A 24,313-nucleotide genomic window follows, 5' to 3' on the forward strand; every position below is an offset into this window, starting at 1 on the left:
GCTAATGAGAGTTGTCGACCGCCCAGAGGGAGAGGCAGCGTAGACCTTCCAGGGGAGCAGCTGGGCTGTACCTAATTGGCCTCCAGGGGGCTGCAACAAAACTATGAAAATAAGTCAATAAGACACAGCACGTATATTCACTTTTTATTTGTCTTCCACGTGGTTGGGTGCAGGGTAGGACTGCCAGGTGGAAAAGTGCCGGAAAGGGTATTGCCTTGGAAGAAGAGTCTGGGACCTAGATGGCTCCCGGGCAAGTTCAAAGGCAGGGATCAGGTGTGGAAGATACCAGCCTGCATAGAGATCTACCTCTGAAACTGAGGCTGCCACCTGGAGGAGTGCCGTGTAAACTGCACACACACGTAAGCCACACGCCACATGGACCTGGGCTCAGTCCCTCTAGTACCAGCCGTTGGAAATGAAGACAAGAGTGGAAAGTTACAGGATCCCCGCCCACTGTCAGTTTCATACTACCATACAAGCTATCATCAAGCATTTCATTAACCACACGCAACTCCAAGCCATCTGCAATTTAATTTACCAGCAATTACTATCAAGATGACTGGGAAAAAGAAAACTACGGCGCAGAGGCACTGGAGTCCAGGGGCAGGAAAGTCTCCCCAGAAATGGTCACTTTTCTGCCTGTCTTTTGAATGGATACCAGCTTTTGCATAATAAAAATCATGGTGACACAGAAGTCCGTCGCTTTGATTTTCTTGGCATTTAAGGGACAAATCTTGCAAACACACACTCAGTTTCTCCCCGGAACAGCTGCATTTTTTTTATTTGGTGATCCAACACATTTTGAATTCAAATAGTCACCACTTAACCTAGGCACAATATTAAGCATTTTACAAGCAAAGGATCTGGCTGATTTTCTTTTTAATTGCCAAAGAGTATAATAAGTGAATCGGTTAAAGGATATACTTCTGTACATAAAAATATTCATGTATTTATACAAGTGTATGGAACAGAGTTTAAAGACAATCCAACCAGAACATCACAATAAATAGGATGTGGTCCTACGGGACAGCCAAGCACGCTTTGTCAGGAGGCTGTCAGGTCTCTTTCTTCAAGGTGCTTTCTGTTCTGCTGAGCTAGGCTCACTTTTCCCAAAATAAGGGTTAGGGGTTAGTAATTCCTGGATGCCTCCGGGAATACGCTGCTTCTTGCCGGCATCTCCAATAAGGGGAGTGGAAGATGACATATTTACTTATTTTCCAAGAGTCTTTGCCACTTACCAAACTCTATCCATTTCCCATGTCAGTATTTCAAAATGCAGACTGATCTAAGCTCTAGCACCATACAAGAAGGAAATACATGTATTTTTGTCAGAGCAACAATATTTTATATCATCTTCGTCCCTCTGGCTATAACCATTCTGTTTAGAAAAATTTACCAAGCTAAAAATAGTTGATCTAGGTTGTCATAAAAAAGAATATTAAATACCTTTGGTAAAAATAGATATATTTAACAAGATTAGAAAAGCAAACCGTTATAATGTCAAAAGGAGACTATAAAAATGTACACAATAACACAAATAAACCAACTTATAAAGTGAAGATAAGGCCACTCTTCTTCTCAGGTTTGTCTGTTCCAAACCGCGGATGGAGGTCTGTTCTTCTAAATGGCAGGAATCTGAGTAAGAAATAGGGAAAATCCAGTCTCTCCTATCAGCGTGACACAAGTTTAATTCATGGCAGCACAGTTCTTTTTTTACACCCACGTTGGTAGAACTCAGAACACTCTGGCTTATGCATGTGAATGAGAAACAATCCCAGATTTCTGTGACTGTAGGCCCAGAGCAGGGGCTTTAGAGTTAAGCAAGGCGACAGAACCAGGGGCTTAGGGGCAGTGTTTCCTGTGCTGACATGAACCTAGGCCTCATCCAGACGAGAGACACAGAGGCAGCCAAGGGCGCACGTGGGGACTTCGCCACTAACTAGGAAGCTACAAGGTTCATCCTTTCCCTGGCAAGGACTTTTCTCCTGTCGTGGGGCCTCTCCTCCAAAGGGCCGTTGCACAACCCCTACTTCTGCGTGGTATCTCCTCTCTCAGAACACGCTGTAAATCCTGAAGACGAAAGGGCCCTGGAACCAACAGCCAGCTGGGATTGTGGATGGAGATAAGGCACGAGCTCTGTCGCAGTGGCAGCCCTGAGCCACCGCGAGGCGTTATCCCCCGGGGTTGCCCCTGCACACGCAGTCACACTCTTCGTGGTGCTCCAGGGCCACGTCCGTGAGCGACTTATGCAGCCCCCGGACGCCCGTCTTGGGTCTCAACTGAAGGACCTGAAAGGGAACGATGGAAACCACCTTTAAAATCAGGCCACGTCTGCAACTTCTGATTTCATGGACAAGGTCAATTTCAGACCAGAATCTCGGGGTCCAACAGCGACCTACACATTTTAATTTTTAACTACTGAAGGCAGGATGAACATACTCCCCCACCCCTCAGACAAATCACAAATGATCATCATCACTGTATGAAAGGAAGGACCTTTTAATACCAACGATTTGGAAGGAGGCTGCTCTGAATAAAGAACAATCCTTACACAGAGAACGGACTTGTGGTTGCCAAGGGGGAGGGGGTGGGGGAGGGAGGGAGTGGGAGTCTGGGGTTAGCAGAGGCCAACTATTACATATAGAACGCATAGACACCAAGGTCCTACTGCAGAGCACAGGGAACTATATTCAGTATCCTGGGATAAACCATTACGGAAAAGAATACGAAAAAGAACATACATATGTGTATAACTGAATCACTTTGCTGTACAGCAGAAATTAACACAATGTTGTGAATCAACTATACTTTAATAAACTAAACTAAAAAAAAAAAAAGAACCGGCCTTAAATGGAAAGGCCCACCATGCCATGCCCGCTTTCCTTTACGCACCTAACTGTATTAGAAAGAATTTCACCTTCGTTAGGTGTCTTGGAACCACGAATGCGCAATTCATTTTTCTGTTTGTTGGTTTCTTTCACTCAATCAGTTATTCACACACTTAGCAAATATTTATCCTTGAAGCAAGGCAGGCAAGTACTGCGATGCTGCGAAAAGAAACATGGTCTGCAGATGAGTCTGAGTCAATTATGCCACTCATTAATGCCCTTGGCTAAAGGTCAAGTCCTCCATCAACTTGATGACACGGATTACATGTACTTCGTAGACATCAGCCTCGGTCACAGCTAACTTCCTGCAGCTGGGTCCTAGTGCACTGTAGATGGTTTGGCAATAATAACAAGAATGTCTCTATTAAATGAAGTTATTTGCAGTTTGGATGGTTGAGATTCTTAACCAGAAATATAGCACAACGGACACTGATACTAAACACACCCTTTTCACACTGTGACGGAAGGACACGGCTATGTACTCTATAAGAGACTATCTGACGTATCTGATAAGAACTAACTACTCAATGTGTATGATTACATTTTAGGTCTTATGACAGAAATGGCAAAGTTTTAGAAATTATGTGGCTTTGGCTTATGAACAAAGCCTCGAGCACAGCATAATATGAAGTTGTCCAGTTTCTCTGCTCTCTGGGTCTGACACGGACAACCTCATAGAGCAACTTCTAAAAGACAGCGTTGCTGGAAATATTCATTAATCCAAAAAGGCAAAGGTCAGGTTTTATGACTGTCTTACTTGAAGATTTAAAAAAGAAAAACAGAGAATGGTCCCTCATTTGGAGTATGTGGTCATATCGAAGGTTAATCAGCTAACATTTTTTGAACGCTTATGGGTTGCCAGGCGCTCTAATAATGTTTTTACATACTTTAATTCACAAGAATTCTATGAAGTAATTTTCAGTTATTACCCCTATTTCACATGTGAGTGAACAGAAGCTTAGGGAGAATGAGTGACACAGCCAGTGTCTGTACTTCTGCCAAACAGAAATGATTAAGTTGCAGTGATGGATACTAATTTCATCAAGACTCAGAATATTACTAGTCATACACTCTATTTATTTAGTAACTTTCTTCCTAGAGAGATAAACTGCAAAATCTTATGATAACGATGAGAAACAGTAAACTTTTAAAGATTCTCTATTACATTTACAATTCCAGAATAAAAATGACTAAGACTATTATGTTAATGTGAAACTGAACCCAATGAGTATTGAATATAGATCATGGGTTGGTACTGATTTCTTGTTTTTGACCAACATAAGGTGGTGTCAAAACCAACTTCTCTTAAGATGTTGGCACTATACCTTAGCAGCACACTCGCGCTACAAAGGGCTTCTGGAATGAGGTTGGGTGGAGATACACTGCGATACTGGCATAGGCAATGTCTTTAAATCCTGTGTCCACTTCTATACATTTTCCCAGTTGGCAGGGGAAAAATAACTATGAAGGGTAATGGTTAGAGAGGCCGCCATATACAGTCCCGACAGTTGATGACACCAGGCGGCAATCCTAGAGTCTTTCCTTCCTCTGTGGTGCTGACGCAACACGCATTCACCAAATAAACGTCCCCCCCCACATGCCCAGTCTTCATCCACTGATACCTGTGGGTATTTACAAATAGCAGAAGAATCTCATAACGTTCCAGTGACGTTAAGGTCTTGTACGTGGTGTGGAGGGGTGGGTGATAATCAGTGTTTTCTCTCTCAATTCCCTTTGAAAGTTTGGACTTTGGGAGACAAAGAGAGACTTGGAAGATGACCAGCAGGTCCCAGATAATGTTAGAGAATTTGGTTTTTAGGACATAGCTTATGACACAGAAAAGAAACAAGGTAGAAGCACATCTCACAAAAATGTTGAGGAAGAGGTTCAAACTAAAATCACGAGGCCATGAAAAACCAATCCAGGGAAAAGCTAAAACCAGAGACTGCAGACAGAACAGATCGGGCACAGAAAGACCCATCAGGGAATGATGCCCAAAATTCTGGGCGGCATAGAACCTTGAGTGACGGGGCTCACTACTAGAATAAGGCAATTGAGTGGTATATTTATTTCCCCCAGACAAACAGATCTAAGCAAGAAAACACTACTGTGTTAAGGAAAGAAGTGAAACTAAATATACGAGGATATAAACAAGGTGAAACTCATCATGCTGATTAAGAATGGGAAAAAGGAGCAAATATGTTTCTTCTGTCAGAGTCTCCTATAGATCTTTTTTCCAGAAAGAGAATACCGTCCTACCTCTGGGCAAATTCATTAAATCTTTACTGATCATTTGCCGTACTTTAATGAGGCTAGGAACACGGAGGAAGTGAAGGTGAGTGAGACAATCGCTAGCGTATACTGAGGGCTTGAAATGCGCCACACCTCGTTCTAAGTCTTATTCATAATAAGGCACGAGGGGTGACGGCTCACTTCACAGATGGAGAAAGCGAGGCCCAGGGGACGAAGTAATTTGCTCCAAGTCACACAGCTAACAAATGTCAGATTCAAACCCTGGATGCCCAGCCTTGGAGTCCCCGCTCTTGAGTGCTACGCTGTGATGGGATCTTTACTCTGAGTTCTCAATTTGGGAGAAACAAATACAAATAAATAATAATTATGAAATAATAAAAGTTAGCTTATAGAGATATCTTTAAAGTCCTACACATGCACAGAGGAGGAATGAGTTATGCTGGGATTGGCAAGAAACTCAAAAGTGTTTCAAGGAAGAGGTAACATCTAAGTTTATACGTATATAAGGCTCCTGTCTTGCTTTTTTGAGAATTCCTATTTGGGAGACGGGGAAATTAGGAAAAAACATTTTTTGTTTTTGGCTAGAATGGCTTCCAATAAAGAGTATCTGGTGACTGACACAAAGAATCAGTCTTAATGATACTATTATGCTATAATATTATACCAAAACACTACTACAGTAATATCATTATATTTTATGAGAATTTTAAGTCTGTAAACTTATTTTTGATACAATGGTTGAACAAAAGTCAAGGAAAATGCTAAAGGAAAGCAAAAGAGGGAATAACTCAGTTATATTTGTAGTGATACAAATGGACACACGTCAGCTTAATATGCAGGGAAGCTGGTATAACAGAACTGGATGGAAGAGAGAAAAATTAAAACTCCTAAGCTCTATCTTTGCTTTTGCCTTGTCCATGAAGTGGGATAATCTTTAAACTGAAAATTGGAGCAATGATCGTCAAAAAGAATTAAAGCCCAAGATGGGCTTAACTTTGAATGAGTTAAATCTCTAGATCCAGATTAATGGTTTTCGATGACTTAAGAACTATCTTGAATTATGTTTTCAAAAAATTTCACTTATTTAGGAGTAGTACTAGATTCAGAACTTGCAAAATATAAGACTGAGAAAAATCTAGGCCTCAGAAATCATGAATTACACCAAACAAGTAATCCTTTTTTCATAGGGTAATTTGATGGTTAACAAAATAACTCTCACAGAAAAATTTGTAATTCCCATAGAAGAGAACTGAGATGATTGGATTGGAGATATCTATGAGAAACGTGGAATAGGTAACCATGTATATTTCTGCACACACACGAGAGATATTTGTGGGAAACTTGCACTACATGGTCGTACAATTAGATAAGCGTCCGAAGCTGTAAGTGTGGACATGCAGACAATACACATAATCAACGCCACTTGAAGACTGGAGATGCTAATCAATACCATTCTGGAAGGTCAGTGCGTGTCCAAGCACTGACCATGGCCTTTCCCTACACAAGAACTTTATCTCAGACTTTAAAACAGATACTGCACGTTCTGGGGCAACTTTCTGGAGAAACCTAAAACTAATGGTATTGGAAAAGAAATTTACAAGTATAGGATGGGGGAGGATACACTTGATCTGAGGACTGATTCAGCTGCCCCAGAAGCATGATACCAATTCAGCATCTGATAAACTTGTTTAGAAAAGCTCTGGGTTTTACAGGTCGTAGCAAGATGAGTCATAAACCCAAGACTTGTTGGCTAAATCAGGTCCCCAGATACACTTTGCTTAGTAAGTCCCTGCTTTAGAAAGTTCAAAATGAAATGCTTTTAGGTGGGGAAAGATCACCCCAGCTTAATTCCTACTCTCACCCTATTCTTTTACATTATGCCAACCAACTCTAAGATCTGCCGACCCTTTAAGGCCTTTTAACTTTCATGTGCTTCAGGGCTGTCACTGAGCAGGACCCTGGGAGGCCTTCCCAGAGCAGACCTCCTCGCCCGCCCGGCCGCATGTCCTCTGCCTGTCTTTTGTCTGTGGAAAAACTCTAGTCATTTAATCAGAGAAATGAGAAAACGCATAAAGAAAGGAAAACAGTACGGCAAGACAAAATAATAACAGTTTAGCCATTAAGCAAAGTCAAGGACCTTTAGTTCCTCCTCACGGGCTACAGATGATATTCTGAGTCAGGTCCCTTGAGCTGTTTTGCAGATACTGAAACCGCCACCAGATGGAAGAAGTTAACTGCGTGCTGCCCACAAGCATGGAGATCCCAGACCGGTTGGAACCAGAAGGTTGATGATGTGGACTCCCGATGACCTCACCACCAACCAATCGGAAGAGTGTCCACCAGCTGATCACACACCTCCCCCCGTCTTAAAAAACCTGTCCCTGAAAGCCTTTGAGGAGTTTGGGTCTTTTGAGCACTGGCTGCCTGGTCTCCTTGCTTGGCACCTGCAAGGAATGCTGCACTCTCCTCCCCACGACCTGGTTCAGCAGCCTTACTGCCCCAGCAAGCAGACCCAAGTCTGGTTCGGTAACAAAACCACCCCATAAGGGTTTTTTCTTGACTAGACTTCCAGTTCTTAGAGTAGCAACAAGCCGTCGTCTGGGCAGAGCGGAGCTGGGGCTCCCGCAAGCTCCCGAGGACCTCCTCCTGAACAGGAGTGCACCCGTTCCCAGCACAAGGATCTTTAGACGTGTGTGGTGCAGAAACGAAAGTGGACTATGAGGACGGCAGTCAACAGTCCTACTTTTATCCCAGACTGCCAGGTTTGGATGTCATCTTTTAAAACTTGCCATCTAACAATTGTCAGAGAATAACACCTTTAGGAAAAACCTGAGAGATTATCAGAGTTTACACATATTTCACAAAGGTTAAGTGTCCTGTGGATGGTTACAAGTTAATGGTAGATCTAGGAGGGGAACAGGCACCTTGTCTGGAATCCACTGCTTTTCTCCCACTTAATCACCTGCCAACACAATATTGGGGAAGAGCTGGGCAACCACGTCACATGAGCGCGGCTACCTGTTCAGATTACCCAACAGATTAGGGTTTCACCGACGTCTTCACTCACAGGTAAAATCATTTCCTTTATTAAGTGGGTATTTAGTTTGTGTTATTCTTTTATTTAGCAGAAAAAAGTGAAAATGAATGAAGCCATATCCAAATGAAGTTTTGTGAAAATTAAAGTTTGTAAAAGACATTTTGTAAAAACTGAAGGTGAGCCATCAGGAAGGGGTCGCTTCCGGATGCACGAAAGCCACGTGCTTCTGGGGAGGACTGGAGGGGGTTGGGTATCACCGGGGATAATGAAAATTTTAAACATATAAACTCTAAGGTCCCCAAGGCTCTGAAAAACAATAATTACTAACATTTCATATTGTATTTTCCTTAATTCCATGGAATAAAGGGAAGGATGAAGGATCTATAAAAAGCTTAACATACTATTTGGGGCACCATGAATAAGAGGAAGATATAAATGATGAAATAACAGGAAGTATAATTATGAATATGTCCCTTGGAATTTATGTGCCCAAATGGCCCCAAATGGAAAGATAAATATTAAAGATCTTTATTTTCTCCAAAATAGACCATAATTTACCTCCAAGTTTGTCTTTGAAATATTTTCCCTTCATATTTTGAAGAGGTGAAAAGTTTCACCCATTTTCCTCCCTGGAAAAACAGTTTCTTTTTTGTATGAGACAGAAAACCTCCACTGAGTACCCATGATGTGCTATCAGAGGACAAGCTTTCTAAATCCTTGATGTCTGGTTTCCTGAGTTCAAGGTCCTAATTAAAAAACAGGGATTTCCCTGGTGGCGCAGTGGTTAAGAATCTGCCTGCCAATGCAGGGGACGGGTTTGAGCCCTGGTCCTGGAAGATCCCACATGCCACGGAGCAACGAAGCCCGTGCGCCACAACTACTGAGGCTGCACTCTAGAGCCCGTGAGCCACAACTACTGAGCCTGCGCTCTGGAGCGCACGAGCCACAACTACTGAGCCTGCGCTCTAGAGTCCATGAGCCACAACTACTGAGCCTGCACTCTAGAGCCCACAAGCCACAACTACTGAGCCCGTGCGCTACAACTACTGAAGCCCACGTGCCTAGAGCCCGTGCTCCACAACAAGAGAAGCCACCACAATGAGAAGCCCGCACACCACAACGAAGAGTAGCCCCCGCTCACCGCAACTAGAGAAAGCCCGCGCGCAGCGACGAGGACCCAATGCAGCCAAAAAATAATAATAATAAATTTAAAATAATAATAATAATAAATGAAAACTTGAGCTCTTTGGTAAACCTTGGTTTTGTCTGGTCTGGTTTTCGTGAAGACGACATCTCCCTTCTAAACCAAAATCCACTTCAGAGAGGCTGGTCTGTCATCTTTCGGGAAGGGAAAGGCTGTCCGTACCTCGTGATACTTCTTGGTGACTTTGCTGGGGACACATTGACACTCGCTGCAGGTGTGCAGGCAGCACGCGCAGTTCCCGCCGCAGCGCTTCACCAGGAGACAGCCCGGCCAGAAGACGGTGTCGGTCCTCTTGAGCTCCTCCCGGATGGACACGGAGAAGTTGCGAGGCGTGCAGCTATAGAGCCGCACCTCTTCCTTGAGCAGGTTCAGGCCCAGCACTGCACGGCACACAGGGGAGCAGAGGAAGAGGCGGTCATGCTCTGAGCCTTGCGATTTCGCCAAGCGCCCTCGCGCGCTCGCTCTCATACAGAAATCTAGACATCTCCCGAACAATCGCCCCAATAAGAACCCCGATTATCTAACTAGGTCTTAGGGCGATGCAGCTCGCAGGCTGGGCTTTCCGTTTTATGGCAAACAGAGCTTCCTTGTGACCCAGGGACAGATGAAGGGACGGCATTGTGCAGTGCTGAGGATGGAGACTACAGAAGAGTTACCAGCTATAAACAGGAAACTTTCTAGAGAAAAAGGGGACTACACCTTTTAACCTTTGGAAAAAAGTAAACAAGGGGGGCGTGGGAGGGAAGAATAGAATGTAAAAGGAAAGCTTTGATGAAAACACAGATGCGATTTTTAGAAGGATGACAAGCTCCCGCGATGAATGAAACACAACGTACAGACACTTGTTGACAGAACCTTCTATAATCTTCCTGGCAACAAGAATCATAGAGCGTGGAAAGGAAATAAAGCAAATGAATTTCTGAAGACGGCTGAGTGGACCGGAGTGGGGGAAAGGACACGTTTGAAAGGAGCAGAAGTTGCTGGAAAGCACTGCTTCTGGAGCGTTGAGAAATTTTTGGACTTGGAAATTGAGCCTAACTAGACTCCTTTTCAGATGTCTATTCTCCTGAAGGGCAGAAGAAATGACTAACTTATAACCACTGTCTCTATTCTTTTAGTAACTTGGTTAACTATGCCGTGGTTTATTCTTTAAGAGAGTGTCTCCATGTGAAGACCAAACCAAATGTCCTTTCATTAGACTGTTGCAGTACGTTCTAAAGAACCATTGTTATCAACTATAGAATGATACTGCCTCAGTTAAATCAGATCAAAATAACACGTCATGTTTAGCATGAGCTTATACATAACATATGAAGTAGCTGATAATTATTAGGATAAGCAATTCTAATATGATTTTAATTTCTGCTTTACAGCTTTGCCTTTTTTCCCCTAGAAATACTCAAATCAAAGCAAATCCAATAAAATTGAAGTTTTGAATAACATATAATTCATCAGAGCTTTTTTCCTTCAAAAACAAAGTTTTCATTAAAATTTAGGAATACTATCTAAACTATACTAAATCTGGTTAAATACCTTTTGAGTCATATTGGCAACATTATAAATAATATTTTCTGGTTAAAGATAGCTTCAGGTAATAATAATCACTACATAACCCAGTCTTAAAAATTAAATGCCAACATTTTTAAATACTTTTAAAGTGACAAGGTAATTAAGAATCAAATGCTTGTTTTCTTAGCTAGGTTATTCTTGAGTATGTGGTCAAGTTTTTCTAAAATGTCAAAGGAAGCCAATGTAAGTATTTTCAAGAAATATATTACAGCTTATGCAAATGCAATTGTCAATTATAAGCACACGTAAACCATATGGTTGACTAAAACCTTGGTCAAGTAAGGGAAACACGGAGGAAATGCTAATTCAATAAGTTCATTTCAACATCTTATTCAGCTAGAAATTATTTTTTCCAACCTAAGAGAAAATCACTGTTTTATTTATCTAAAGATTTCCCTTTCATCTGAAAAATGACCCTGTGACAGCAAAGCTTTTAAATATTTAAGAGGAAAAGAGTTCATTCTTTCGAGGGTCATTAAAGAGAAGCTTATCTCCAATAAAATTAATGAGATAATTAGGTTAAATGATGTCACGTATTTTACCTCATTTCATTTTGCCGGAGCCTAACCTACGTCTATACACGTACAGCTCTTTCACTGTCAAAGTTGTACATGAGCTTCTTTGAATCTTTTCGCTAGAAGTTAACATCTAGGCAAGGAGCGAGAACGCCTAAAACAGGCAGACACATACAAAAGCCAGTTGCCAGAGTTTTTAATGCTTCTTTAAGATTTATCCTTCTTTAGAATGTGAATGAACTCTTAGCTTTCAAAGGATATTCATCTACCTTAAAGAGTTTTAAACATACTATTTCATGAAACTAGAAAATGAGTCTGTATATGTTAGCTTTAAAATGTTTACTTAACCACAATAAAAGGTTAGATGGATTTCCCAAGTGAACCAAGTTATGATACCTGCTACAATGTGAAAATTTAAACAGACTTTCAACTTAGCTTCCACTCATCTATCATGTTTGACACAAAAGTCAAAAGCCCTTTTTAAGTACTAGTTAAACCTGACTTAAAAAATATGGGTTTTTCTTTTCTGTAGTAGTAAGGTATGAATGAACACGCTGAACCAGAGGAAGAAAGGGAAAATAAAGAAAAGGAAAGACATTAACACAGTCCCCTCTGGGCTAAAAATACAAGTAAGGACTTTACATTTAGCATATGTTATTTGAAATTTATGCTTCCTACTTCTAGGGCTTCAAACACATCTAAGCATCATTAGAATAAGTCACGTGACTATGATTGGTGTCACAAATTCTCCAAACATTGGGTAGAACACCAACACATGCATTTTAATAGCTTAACTGTAATAATGTGGAAGTTTCCCTCTGCAAAATATCTGTAAAGTAAACTTAGCCTTCAGATGCTTTATTTCCTTTTCGTAACAACCTCCTAAGACAATACATGCATTAGCTTGTCTTTCTAAAGAATGAAGATTTGAAGCCTGTCGTCAATAAAAACTGTTTTTCTAATGCCTGTTTTCTTGTTCAGATTCATAAATATTGCAAGTTTTCCTAAACAGAATAATACTGATTGAAAAAAATTACGATCACAGTTTACTTTGTCAGTGTTCATTTTTTTCAGACACTCAGCCCAAGGATATTCTATTAACGTAATGCAATCTGAGGGTGGTCTTTCTAAGATGAATGTGGTAACGCTGTGATATGTTTATTCTGTGGAAAATCTATCTCAATCTCTAATTAGAAGCTTTTAAATGTTTTACTCCTCCTTCCTTTGTAGAAAGACTCCTGTAGGGGGGAGCTGGTTTTGTCTATAGAGATGTTATCCCACACCTGCATTTTAGTTTATGTAGAGTTCCAAAAATATACACTGCTTTGCTCACACTTACTGTACATTTAAAAAGTTAATAGTTTTGGCAAACTGCAAAGGGCTTCAATTTGGAAAGTGTTAAATGAATATTTGAGAGATCTGGTTCAGCGCTGGGCCTTTTAAACACACCCTAGCCTCCGGCCAAATCTTCACTGAGCACCACGTGAGAGGTGCAGGCATACAGGCAGGGTTAGAGGGGAGATTTTCAGGCTCCGTATCCCAACATCGGCCGTCAAAAAACTAGATCTGAGCTCAGTCCGGTTGACTCCCTCTGCTTCTTACGGATCCACGGGATAATCTACCTCGAATTTGCTAACAAAGGCTCTATTCAGGGGCGTTTCAGCCAGCCTTGCAAATCTTCATCTTCCCGTTCCTAAGTGGGAGGGAAGGGAAGTGTTGTTGTTGGTGAGTTATTTATCACGATCATGTCCTATAAATATGTAACCGTTTTCAGCATCTGGACAAGATTCAGCTGCCTCTGGACGTGAACAGCGATTTCCAATATCGCTGAGGAAACCAGGGCTGCTGGTCCAGCAGAACACCGTGCTGGGCAAGTCCGAACATGATCTGCTGAGATGTTAAGTCCTGATCAGAAGGGCTGCAACTCTTAGCAGGAGAGGGCAGGAATCGGGTTTCTTTCTGACCAGTCTGATGCAATCTGCCCCTGTGAGTCGCTCAAATTAACTAAACACTGTGCTTTCTACAGACTTTCTGCAGACTGTCCTCCGTTCTCTAAAGGGACCCTGGGTAGATTTCAAAGTTTCTGACAGACTGAAACAGATTGTCTGAGGGCTTTATAACTACCCAGTTACATTTTCATTTGTGTTTGAGAGGGATGCTTTCCAAGTTTAGGGTGACGAGGGAAGTTACCTGACCTGAGAACAGATTCGGCTAACATTATCTCCAATCTCTTGACCATGTGAAATTAAGTTTAATTATCAACACTTTCACTCTTGAAGGGAGATGTGCTCACAGAAGCAAAAGTGATCATTTCAGAAGCATATTTACATAGAAAAAATTATCATGGTGTGAGTTCCTTTAGAGCATTATTTTCTTACAGTGACTTCTATCTTGGAAACTACAGTTCTGTTTTCTGGGGGGCCATTGTTATTTTTCGTATTATTTAGAAAAGTTTCTAGGCTTAGGAAATGGAAATTGATATAATCCTGACTCATGGGGTCATGGTGAATACAGATTTTAATAGAGCTTTCCCCTTTTCTAGCCCTAAACCTGGTTTAGCAGCTATGATAATCTCTCTTGAATCTCTGAATCAATATACCCCAAATATTAAGTTTGAATAAGCAATGTTTCTTGAGAAATGTAGCACAGGACTTCATCAAAATGATATTTGTGAATTAAAGAAATAACAGGAATTTTCAGCAAAAGCATCTCTTTTAATCTTCCAAACCCTCCTTTTATATGTATTCTTATTTAATATGTAAATATGCTCAAATGTTAAGAAGGTTGATTATCTAAACTTCATCGGGGAAGAATTTTAAACTCTCCTCATTAGAAGGTACGGCAGAAGAATCTGAAACGTTAGCTGCTAAGAAACTTAAATGAGGTGCTAACCTGAAGAGAGCACTTACCTCTGGATTTTCTTCCAAACACAAAAGCCTTGCCCAGCAGTTGCCATGTGGGCCTGTAGAGATCTTCTAAGTCCAGCTGCCATCTATCTGGTTCAAGATACCGAATAAGGTCTTCCAAGGTGCTGAACGCAGTGACAGCATTGTTAAGCAGGTCCAGTGGCAAAGCTGCAGCGGGGAGCACGGAAGGACTCACAGTTTCTGTCAACTGCTGAAAGTAAAACGAATCCAGTGTCAGACGGCAACCGTTTTTAAAAAAAACGACGTGCTCCTTCTGGACTCACGCACGAGGTTAGATAGGCAGACTAAGGCCGAAAACACCTGGAAGTGAAACTGTATTCAACCCCAGTGAGCAGTAAACTACTTTGCCAAGGCTTCATGCAGATGAACTTGGACGGAGTTTCTGTGGGAAACGATTTTCAATGGGCAAGACACTCACTTGCGTTACCACAAACCATGGTAGGCAAAGATGCCTCCATGGTTCAGTTATGGACTTAACAACGGAAGCCTTAATAGAGTTTTTACCAAAGTTTTCTTTTGTTTTCAACTTTTTATCCTCCTCATTCTGAAAATCACCTGGGAACTCCCAGGTGTGTCAGAGGAATTAAAAATGTAATGTAAAGTAATTAACCCATAAAGAATAAGAAAAAAATATATAAGTGAAAAGCTAAAGCCTTTGACGTTGGAGAAGGAGTTGTTAATCAAGATAGAAAACACCCAAACCATAAAAGAGAACTTTGATAAATTTGCCTATTTTTTTGTAATAAACAGAGTTAAAATACAGACACTGGGAGAACACCTTGGCAAACCATATACCTGTCACAGGACAGAGTACACGGAAAAAAACAAACTCAATAGAAAATGGACAAATTCCAGACAAGAAGCTTGAATGGCCACTAGACATATGAAAATATGCTAAAATTCATTAGTTATCAGAGAAATGCAAACCAAAATGAGATATTGCACATACAAAAAAAGAGATACTATTTCACTTACAGGAGATCGGCGAGCATTGAAAGGAAAGGATTGCCAAGGATGTGGGTAAATTGGAATTTTTCTGGTCTGCCTGCAGAAGTGAGTATATATTGGTATCACTGTAGTTGATGTAACTGATGTACACAGGATACTAAAGTTGAAGATGGATATGTCCCATGTCCCTGTAGTTCACTTTTGAGGTTCTAGCCTTTTATTTGTGCACATGGAAATATGTGCACATGAATATCAATTCATCACAGTGTTGAAAGGAGAAGAACTGAAAACCACCTAAATGCTCATGTACAGAGCGATGGATTAAAGTGCACCATTTTAAAAGGCAAGCCCCAAAAGGAGGTAATGATTTCAGGAAAAGTCCATTAAGATACACACTCCTCCCCTCCCCAATTTTTAAAGTGGACTAAAAGTGGGGAGTGGTAGATTAGAACTGAAATCAAAACAGGCAAAATAAATACAGGAACAAATGCTCCACTTAGTTTTTTAAATTTATCTATTTGTTTATCTGCAGAAGAAGAAGAAAAGGGAATAGTATGGAATAAAACATTTATGTTGACATGTTTATTACCGTAATGTTTATAATAACAAAAAGTTGGTCACAATGTAATTTACAATAGTGGAATAGTTAATGACCCTGCAGTCATAAACTGAAATAGTGGGACAGGCATGAAAAACGAGGCCCTCTAGCAAGATGTGGAGCAACCTAAATGTCCATCGAGAGATGAACGAATAGAGAAGACGTGGTACCTATATACGATGGAATGTTACTCAGCCATAAACAAGGAAATAATGCCATTTGCGGCAACATGGACGGACCTAAGATGGTCATAGTGAGTGAAGTCAGTCAGAAAGAGAAAGACGAATACCACATGACATCACTTATATGTGGAATCTAAAATATGACACAAATGAACTTATTTACAAAAGAGAAACAGACTCACAGACATAGAGAACAAACTTATGATTACCAAAGTGGAAAGCGGGCTGGAGGGGGAGGATAAATTAGGAGTTCGGGATTAACAGATACAGGATATTAGATCTAAAATAGATTAGCCAACAAGGACCTACTGTATAGCACAGGGAATTCTATTCGATACCCCGTATTAAACTATAATAGAAAATAATCTGAAAAAAGAAGATGTACATATATGTATTACTGAATCACTTTGCTGTACAGCAGAAATTAACACAACACTGTAAATCAACTATACTGCAATAAAAAAAATTAGGTCTTGGGCTTCCCTGGTGGCGCAGTGGTTGAGAGTTGGCCTGCCGATGCAGGGCACGCGGGTTCGTGCCCCGGTCCGGGAAGATCCCACATGCCGCGGAGTGGCTGGGTCCCTGAGCCATGGCCGCTGAGCCTGCGCGTCCAGAGCCTGTGCTCCGCAACGGGAGAGGCCACAACAGTGAGAGGCCCGCGTACCGCAAAAAAAAAAAAATAAATAAATAAAACAAAATAAAATAAAAAATTAGGTCTTCTAGGATTTTTTTATTAAAAAAGAAATGCCAAATATGTAGTAAATGACAAGAAATCCAAGCTATGTAAACATAGCATTATTATACCATGATTTCAACATACATACATTGAAACAAAACAAAGAAAAATCAAGAGCACCTAAAATGTGGAGTGTTCATCTATGGTTTTAATGAGAATGGGTAATTTCCATTTTCTTCCTTATATCTATCCATATTTTCAGCATTTTCTATAATAAGTATGGATTCTTTCTAGAGATCAGGTAAAAATGATAACATTTGCTATAATTAAAAAAACTATCATATCAGCTCTTCCTTTTCATCGTCATGACTCAGATACAGGGCAGACCCTGAAAACAATGGACTATATTTAGCAGTCTCTAACCTTGTCTCCCTGCCTTTACTCTTTCTTATTCCTTTTATTCTATGCTGCATAACCCTGGGTTAATCTACCTAAAATAAGTTATCGCTGATCATGGGATGGATTTGGACAAATGCCTAGAGTGATTTCTCATCTGGAAGATAAAATCCAAATTCCTTTCCCTGCACTCAGAATCCTCACCACCTGACCTTCGCTCACCTTTCGCATCTAATCCTCCACTCATCAAAGACAGGCACATTTTGTCCCAATCAATCTAGTCTCCTCACTGGCTGCTGCACATGTCATATTCCTCTGACCTTGACCTTGCACTTCTCCCCATGCTTACGTTGCTGCCCCCCCTCCCCGGGCAAAACTCTCCATCTTGTGATTCACATAATAAATCTTTACCATTTCTAACAGCCTTTCTTGAAACCCATTCCATCCATGAAACCTTCCTGAGTAACAGGGCCATTGCTTCCCCAAACACCTCAATTGGGTCAATCTGGAAAAGACCCTCTCCAGGCTATCCTGTGGACACATGGCTTGAAAAGCAGAGGGTACTTGCTTTTCAGAAAAAAAGGACATCCGTTCTCTGGGGCAGACACAGCCCCTGCTGGGACTCATGGCTTTGTGGGTCCCGAGCCCCATTGCCCATGATGGTTGTGGGGTTTATAGAGGATAATCTGCAGAAGTGAATGTGGCAGCTTTGGTCAACACTGATTTCATTCTTATTTTAAAGATCTACTTTCAATAATGTCAAGATTCTGGCTAAAATATTAGCACTAAGATCTTTTTCCATTATTCTATCCAACTTTTAAGAGTAGAAAGTACATTTAATATGTTCCTCTCTACTACCAGAATGTTTTTAATTGTCCAAGAAATGCAATATTGCTTTGACAGAGAGTACTATTATGACTGATAAGTGCAGTATGGATATAAATAAGCAATTCTCTAATAAAAGTGTTCATTACTAATTTAGCCAATTTGGTTCATATTGATTAAATTTATAATGTGAAAAACTTGATGCAACGGTTTTGCAAATTTTTAAACTATACGCCAAAATGTGTATGTTTATGTAAAGTTAAAAGAGTCAGTATTACTCAAAGGATAACTGAGTTATGACTGTGATGATACAAAACAAATCAAATGTGTCAATCTGCACACAGAGGGTAAGTGTATAGAAAGCCTACACAAAAAGTATACAGTATTCATTAAAGTGTCAGAGTGCAGATGTATATTGTAGGCATGATATAAAATTGTTATTTATGCTCTGGGGTTGGCTTATTTTGCTTCCACGTCTGTTGGAAATGTATAGAGCATTCCTTCAAGAACAATGAAAAGTTCCAACTGAAATGAGGACCTCTGAGATAAAGTTTAAAGTAGTTACACAGAAAAAGAAAACACAGTAAGTCTGTAATGTTGGACAAACAGAATATGCCCATCTTGGGTTCAGTGAAGTATCAGAATATCAATCCCCTCAAATGACAAAGGGAAGAAAACAACTTGGCAAATGTTACTGCACGCAGTTAATTGGTTGATGTTATAAATCTCCACACTTCTAAATATTTAAATTAAAATAAGACAATGCTTTAAAAAGATAACCCCATACACACAGGCGCACACACAGCAGTCCCCACCCAAAAGAAACAGGAGGGGAGAATTAACTCACTTCCTCTGGATTCAAAGATTCAATCCCGGGACAGAACAGAGGAAGCAGCGCTTTTCTTTTTTAAGGGCTTCCTCATGACTGTCACCCACCCACTGGTTCAAGGAACAATCAAGTTGTTCACTTTTGAAGTTCTGCTTTCCTAAGTTGTCTAAAGGGAGTTTTCAGAGAAAAGGGGGGCATTGGAAAAAAAAAAAAGTTAGAGGGAAAAATACCTTCTACTTTTTTTAAGCTTTAATTTCTCCTCTAACTAAGAACTCCTCTTTCTGGTACAAGCCTAGAGGCTTTGCTCTCATATTTAGTGTCTAGAAAATTCTACCAATATCTTTGCTGTGTAAAAGTACTTACGACTGGGCTAAGGGCCTCCAATTGAATTGGATTTGCCTATTCCCCTCCCCCCAGCTCTCTCGGTTGCCATGCAAATAGATGCTTATCACTAAGCTATGGGTTGTGTCATTTAGTGGAAGCCAATGTTCAGAAACAAAAAGCAGTGTTTCTTGGCTTCTGTAATGTACATAGCTAACTAAATCAATACCCCTACTTCAGTAAGCCAGAGAAAAGCTTTTCTGCTATGCTCTTCAGTGCGGCAGCAGCAATAACCTGGGTGGATAATCTAGTCCTAGTCTAGACCCTTTTGGCTATATGACTTTGTAAGGACAGATCCTGAAAGATGAGGAAAGAGCTGCGAAATCTCTATGCAATGAGCTGTCCTGTCAAACCATTTCTAGAATGTCAGGACCGTGTGTAATGATCCTATACAAGATGAGGTCTTTTTAGTTCATTTCTAGAATGTCAGGACCGTGTGTAATGATCCTATACAAGATGAGGTCTTTTTAATTCCTTGGTGAGGGTCATTCCGGGTGGCAGCATGACACGAGAGAAGAGCCCTGATCAGGAGTCGGGGAGCCTGCACTTACCCCTGAAGCTACTACATCAGGAGAGGGAATTTCAGCAAATACTGTAACCCATACGAGCCTCAGTTTTCCCCTCTGTGAAGCACGGCTGCTTAAACCCAGTGACCTTTAAGATTCTTTCCAGCTTGTACGTTTAAGAGTTCCATGTAACTGTGGGCTACAAGAGGGTCCGTTTTCTCCGCACCCTCGCCAGCACCTGCTATCTCTTGTCTTCTTGCTGACGGCCATCCTAACAGGTGTGAGGCGATACCTCACTGTGGTTTTGATCTGCGTTCCCCTGGTGATGAGTGACGTTGAGCATCTTTTCATGTACTGTTGGCCATTTGTACACCTTCTTTGGAAAAACGTCTGATAAGTTCCTCTGCCCATTTTATAATTGGATTTTTGTTTTGTTGGTTATTGAGTTGTATGAGTTCTTTATACATTTTGGATATCAACCCTTGTCCAGTACTTGGTTTGCATACATTCTGTCCCATGTCACGGACTGCCTTTTCATGTTGCTGAGTGCTTCTTTTGATGTGCAGAAGCTGTTTTAGTTTGATGAAGTCCTACTTGTTCCATTTTTGCTTCGGTTGCTGTGCTCTTGGTGTGGTTTCCAAAAAATCCTTATGAACCGTTAGTGGGAAGGTAACTTTGTTCAGCCACTATGGAAAACAGTACGGAAGGTCAGCAAAAAATGAAAACTAGAGCTACCATCTGATCCAGCAATCCCAGTTCTGGGCTTGTAAGAAGAAGAAATTTGTAAGAAGAGGTCCTTGAAAAAAGAGGAAATTTGGACACAGATACGCACAGAGGAAAGACCACGTGAAGACACAGGGAGACGGTGTTCGTCTACAAGCCAAGGAGAGAGGCCTCAGAAGAAATCAATCCTGCTGACACCTTGATCTCCAACGTGCAGCCTCCAGAGCTGTGAGAAAATGAATATTGCTGTGCAAGCCGCCCAGCCTGTGGCACTTTGTAAAGCAGCCTGGCACACTAAAGCATGCTGTCGTGGAATTCCCCACTTCATATCGACCAGAGCAGCAAACGAAGGTTAACATTATACCGTGTGCATTAAGTCATTTAACAAACGTTTGTTAAAAAGCCCATCATGCGGGTGCTGTGAGAAAACCGACAAAAATTCTTGCCCTTGGGAAGCTTAACCTTTACAAACCAAGTATTTTGTTTCACAGAAGAGACTTTTTCCCTTTGCCGAAACAAAGCCAAACTGAGAATTTGCTATTACGAATCACATAAGCAACTCAGCAAGGATCAAACAAATCCTGGTGAGTGTGGACCATAAAAAGGGAACTTAATGTGAAAGAATAACTGAAAAACAATCATATTTCTACTTTTATTATTGAAACATAATGGGCAGCCCATGTGTCTGGACAAAGTAAGGGCCAGGATGAATCAGTGTTACAAGCTGAAGACAGCGAGTGAGTTCCTCTGTTGGCTTCTCCAGGTTCATTTAAAAGATCAACATCTTAGTGGTTTTGTATTTTCTTAAGGCTACTTAGATACCTTATGCATTAATTATCATCTTCTTTTTTAGAAGAAGAATAGCTGACTTCCTATTTGGAATAGTACTATCCGAACTGCTTATAATTCCACGATAAATACCCAGCTTGAGAAAACCGCAGCTTGTCTTTCTATTAGTGTTTCTGCGGTGAGTGCAAATTTAAAAATATGACATTGACAATGAACCTTCCCTGGACAAATACACACACACCAATGTTTACCTTGAGCAGCACAGGGCCTACGGACACTTACGCTGCAGCTTTCCCAGCCAAGGCATAAAGGACATTTCAAACTGATAAGGGGGCTTCACTTCATTCACACCTAACACAAGGGTTAGGAATGCGGATTAGGTTTTACTGTTGCAGTTATTAAAAACAAAAGAACAACAAAGTAATCATCCAGGTGTGGGGAGAGAAGAAAAAAGAGAAGTTCAGCCTTGCAGCCTTGCTTTCCATCACTTTGAAAGGTGTCCCCAGTCTCCGTTACACCATGTCAAGCTGATATATTGAATATAGGGCTGCTTTTTAAAGAGCTTAAGAAGCAGACGGGGCCCGCAGACAAACATTTCTGCCAGGAACGACTGACGGGCAGTGCCGTAAAGGCACAAGAATGCTCTGGAACAATTCATTTAAACACGCTTCTTCCTCCTTTCCCCCTGCTTTTATCTGAATCTGTCCCAAAAGTTATCTGGGTTATGTTTTTAAATGATTTTAAAGCCAGCAAAGAAAATCAGATGCTTGCATTACTACTCCAGAACAGATGTTTTAATACTGTGTGGGTGAGGCAGATTATACATTTAAGTGAGAAATCCTAGGGAAAGTGGCCAAGTGTATTCATGTCGTGTCTTAACACTGAGCGGCGCTTACTCAGAGAGCATGGCAATGGAATAAACCTTGATTTGTCTACACAGCTGATCCCAGCGACCGTCCAGGCTGAAAAGGGAACTATGTTTACCCTCCAGCACTTAAAAGCTGTCACGTCAAGGCTCAAACCTGAAGCTGACCTTCCCGGAGTTTCAGGGTTTCAGGCAAACTCTGAGTAGCAGCTGTGTTCTGTCTGGGCCCAAATATGGGAAAAGAGATGGCTAGCTTTGTTAAAAATTCCAAAAAAAAAAAAAAAAAAGAAGAATGGTTATGTTATAAGCACAGTTTCTTACTAAATTAGTGGATGAGACTGTTACCGGCCCAGTGTTCCTTTCAGTGCGAAACTTGAGAACCACTGCCGTCTGACTAGACTCACAAATTACAACACCATTACCCCAGCTGCTCTCCACCTAAAGTTCCTGGTCTGAGGTCACTCCAGTTAAAGGGTGGGAGGTCTCCTGGAAACCAGCGCTTTCCTGGGACAGCTGACTGCGGGCTGGTGAATCAGAGTCAACACACACAGTTTTCCACTTCCTAGGTAAAACTGTGAATTAGCAGCAATGACCCAGACTGAAAGCTAGGATTCTATGGGACAACTAAATAACACAGCACCAAGGACTCCTTCCCCAATGGCATCAGCGGGCGAAGCCAAAATGAAGGGTTCTTTCCTACTGAGATTGTTACAAGGATTCCTCTGAATCAAAAAACGTGACAGGCCCTAAAAAGCTGAGACAACATCTACAGCTACTAGCGTTTGACGGCAAAGTACCACGTGCCTTTTCCCCAATCTTGTTATATTGAACGCTTGCGGATTTGCTTTGTCTCAGTGCTCAAGAAGGGACCGACAGGAAGGTACTTCACAGGAAAGAGAAGGTGAGCTAAGAACTGTTAGAAGAAAAACACGTCTTCCCCGAAACCCTAGAATTAATGTGCGCCTCAAGCCGTAATCCTTAAGGCTCTTTCTTACAGAAATTTCTCTTGCGGCTCCGTATTTATTCAATGCATCATTTAACAGCCATTAAGGGAAATTTTCAGAATGCTTTGTGGGGATCTAGCTGAGAAATGGTGCCTGTATTGGTTGATATTTTCAATTATCTGTTCAGTAGGCTTAATAGTCAGATAAGACCCTCAACCTCATTCAGATTTTATGTGGGTGGAAGACTTTATTTGGGGCAAGAAACAATGGTATAAGTTATTTATTTTAAAATGGCTTGCCAATATATAGAGTGTGACCAAGTAGCTGAAACTGGGAGGAGTAATAAAAAAATCCCTCAGAAAGTTCCTTTGAGGGGAATAATGAGATAATCTAATGGAAATAATTAGTGTGTGCGTAAGGCATGAAGGTCCCCGATGACGCCCCACCCCTCAGGGCTGAATGTAACAGTCCATTTTCTGTCTCCAAGCCGACACCAGGCTCTGCAGACTTGCTTCCCACTTGGACAGACGCTTCTCCTTAGCTGTGCTTGCTGGGTCCACCCCACCTCCGGGCTGTCCATGCTTGGACCTCATCGATCTTCTGTCCGCGTTCCTTCCTTTAGTGACCTCCCTCCAACTTACACGCTGCCACCATCCCCCTCTCTATAACCTTACCCTGTGCTTCCTCAGTAAATGGACCCCATCGTGTGCAGTTGCTCTTTGCTTCTCTCCTGTGTCTTCACCCCGCATCCCACCTTATCTCGGCTCTACCATCAGACTAGGGTTAGAATCTGTGATCATCTGACTTATGGTAAGAAATATGGATTTGGTCTTCATCCTGTTTCTTCAGAGCTCCTAAAACCCTTGGAATTGCTGAAGTGATGAGAGCAATAAGGGTGTCTTTTGTGGTGTTAAGGAGATGACTCTTGGCCGCACCTAAGGATGGGGGCTGGTTGCCAGGAGAACCAATCAGGTGAGAGGGGTTTGAACTTTCGAGTATCTGGTCACCCCTCCTGCCCCCATATTCCCCCCCAAGGCCCCGTCAAGGAGGCAAGAGGACCAGGTGGGTGAATCTAATGCCAATGGCCAATGATTTGACCAATTAAGCCTATGTAATGAAGCCTCCATGAAAACCCAGAAGGATGGGTTCAGAGAGCTTCTGGGTTGGTGAACACGTGGAGATTTGGGGAGAGTCATGCCTGGATGGGGCACAGAAGCCTGGAGCCCTTTCCCCATATCCCGCCCTGTGCACCCATCTG

General features: G+C 41.5%; 1 protein-coding gene across 2 annotated transcripts in view; it reads right to left on the reverse strand.

Annotated features, from left to right (window-relative positions):
• Nucleotides 1-325: 325 nt before the first annotated feature.
• The window catches only part of PDGFC (platelet derived growth factor C), a 218,695-nt gene continuing 194,707 nt past the window's right edge, over nt 326-24,313 (reverse strand). For both annotated transcript variants that reach the window (XM_060147502.1, XM_060147503.1), the window contains 3 exons: nt 14,376-14,583; nt 9,545-9,762; nt 326-2,288 (listed from right to left, as the gene is read on the reverse strand). In XM_060147502.1, the coding sequence (XP_060003485.1) occupies nt 2,172-2,288; nt 9,545-9,762; nt 14,376-14,583 (543 nt within the window). In that variant the 3' untranslated portion in view covers nt 326-2,171. The remainder of the gene's footprint in view (nt 2,289-9,544; nt 9,763-14,375; nt 14,584-24,313) is intronic.

This window comes from Lagenorhynchus albirostris, chromosome 4 (assembly GCF_949774975.1).
Source record: "Lagenorhynchus albirostris chromosome 4, mLagAlb1.1, whole genome shotgun sequence".
NCBI classification, from domain to species: Eukaryota; Metazoa; Chordata; class Mammalia; order Artiodactyla; family Delphinidae; genus Lagenorhynchus; species Lagenorhynchus albirostris.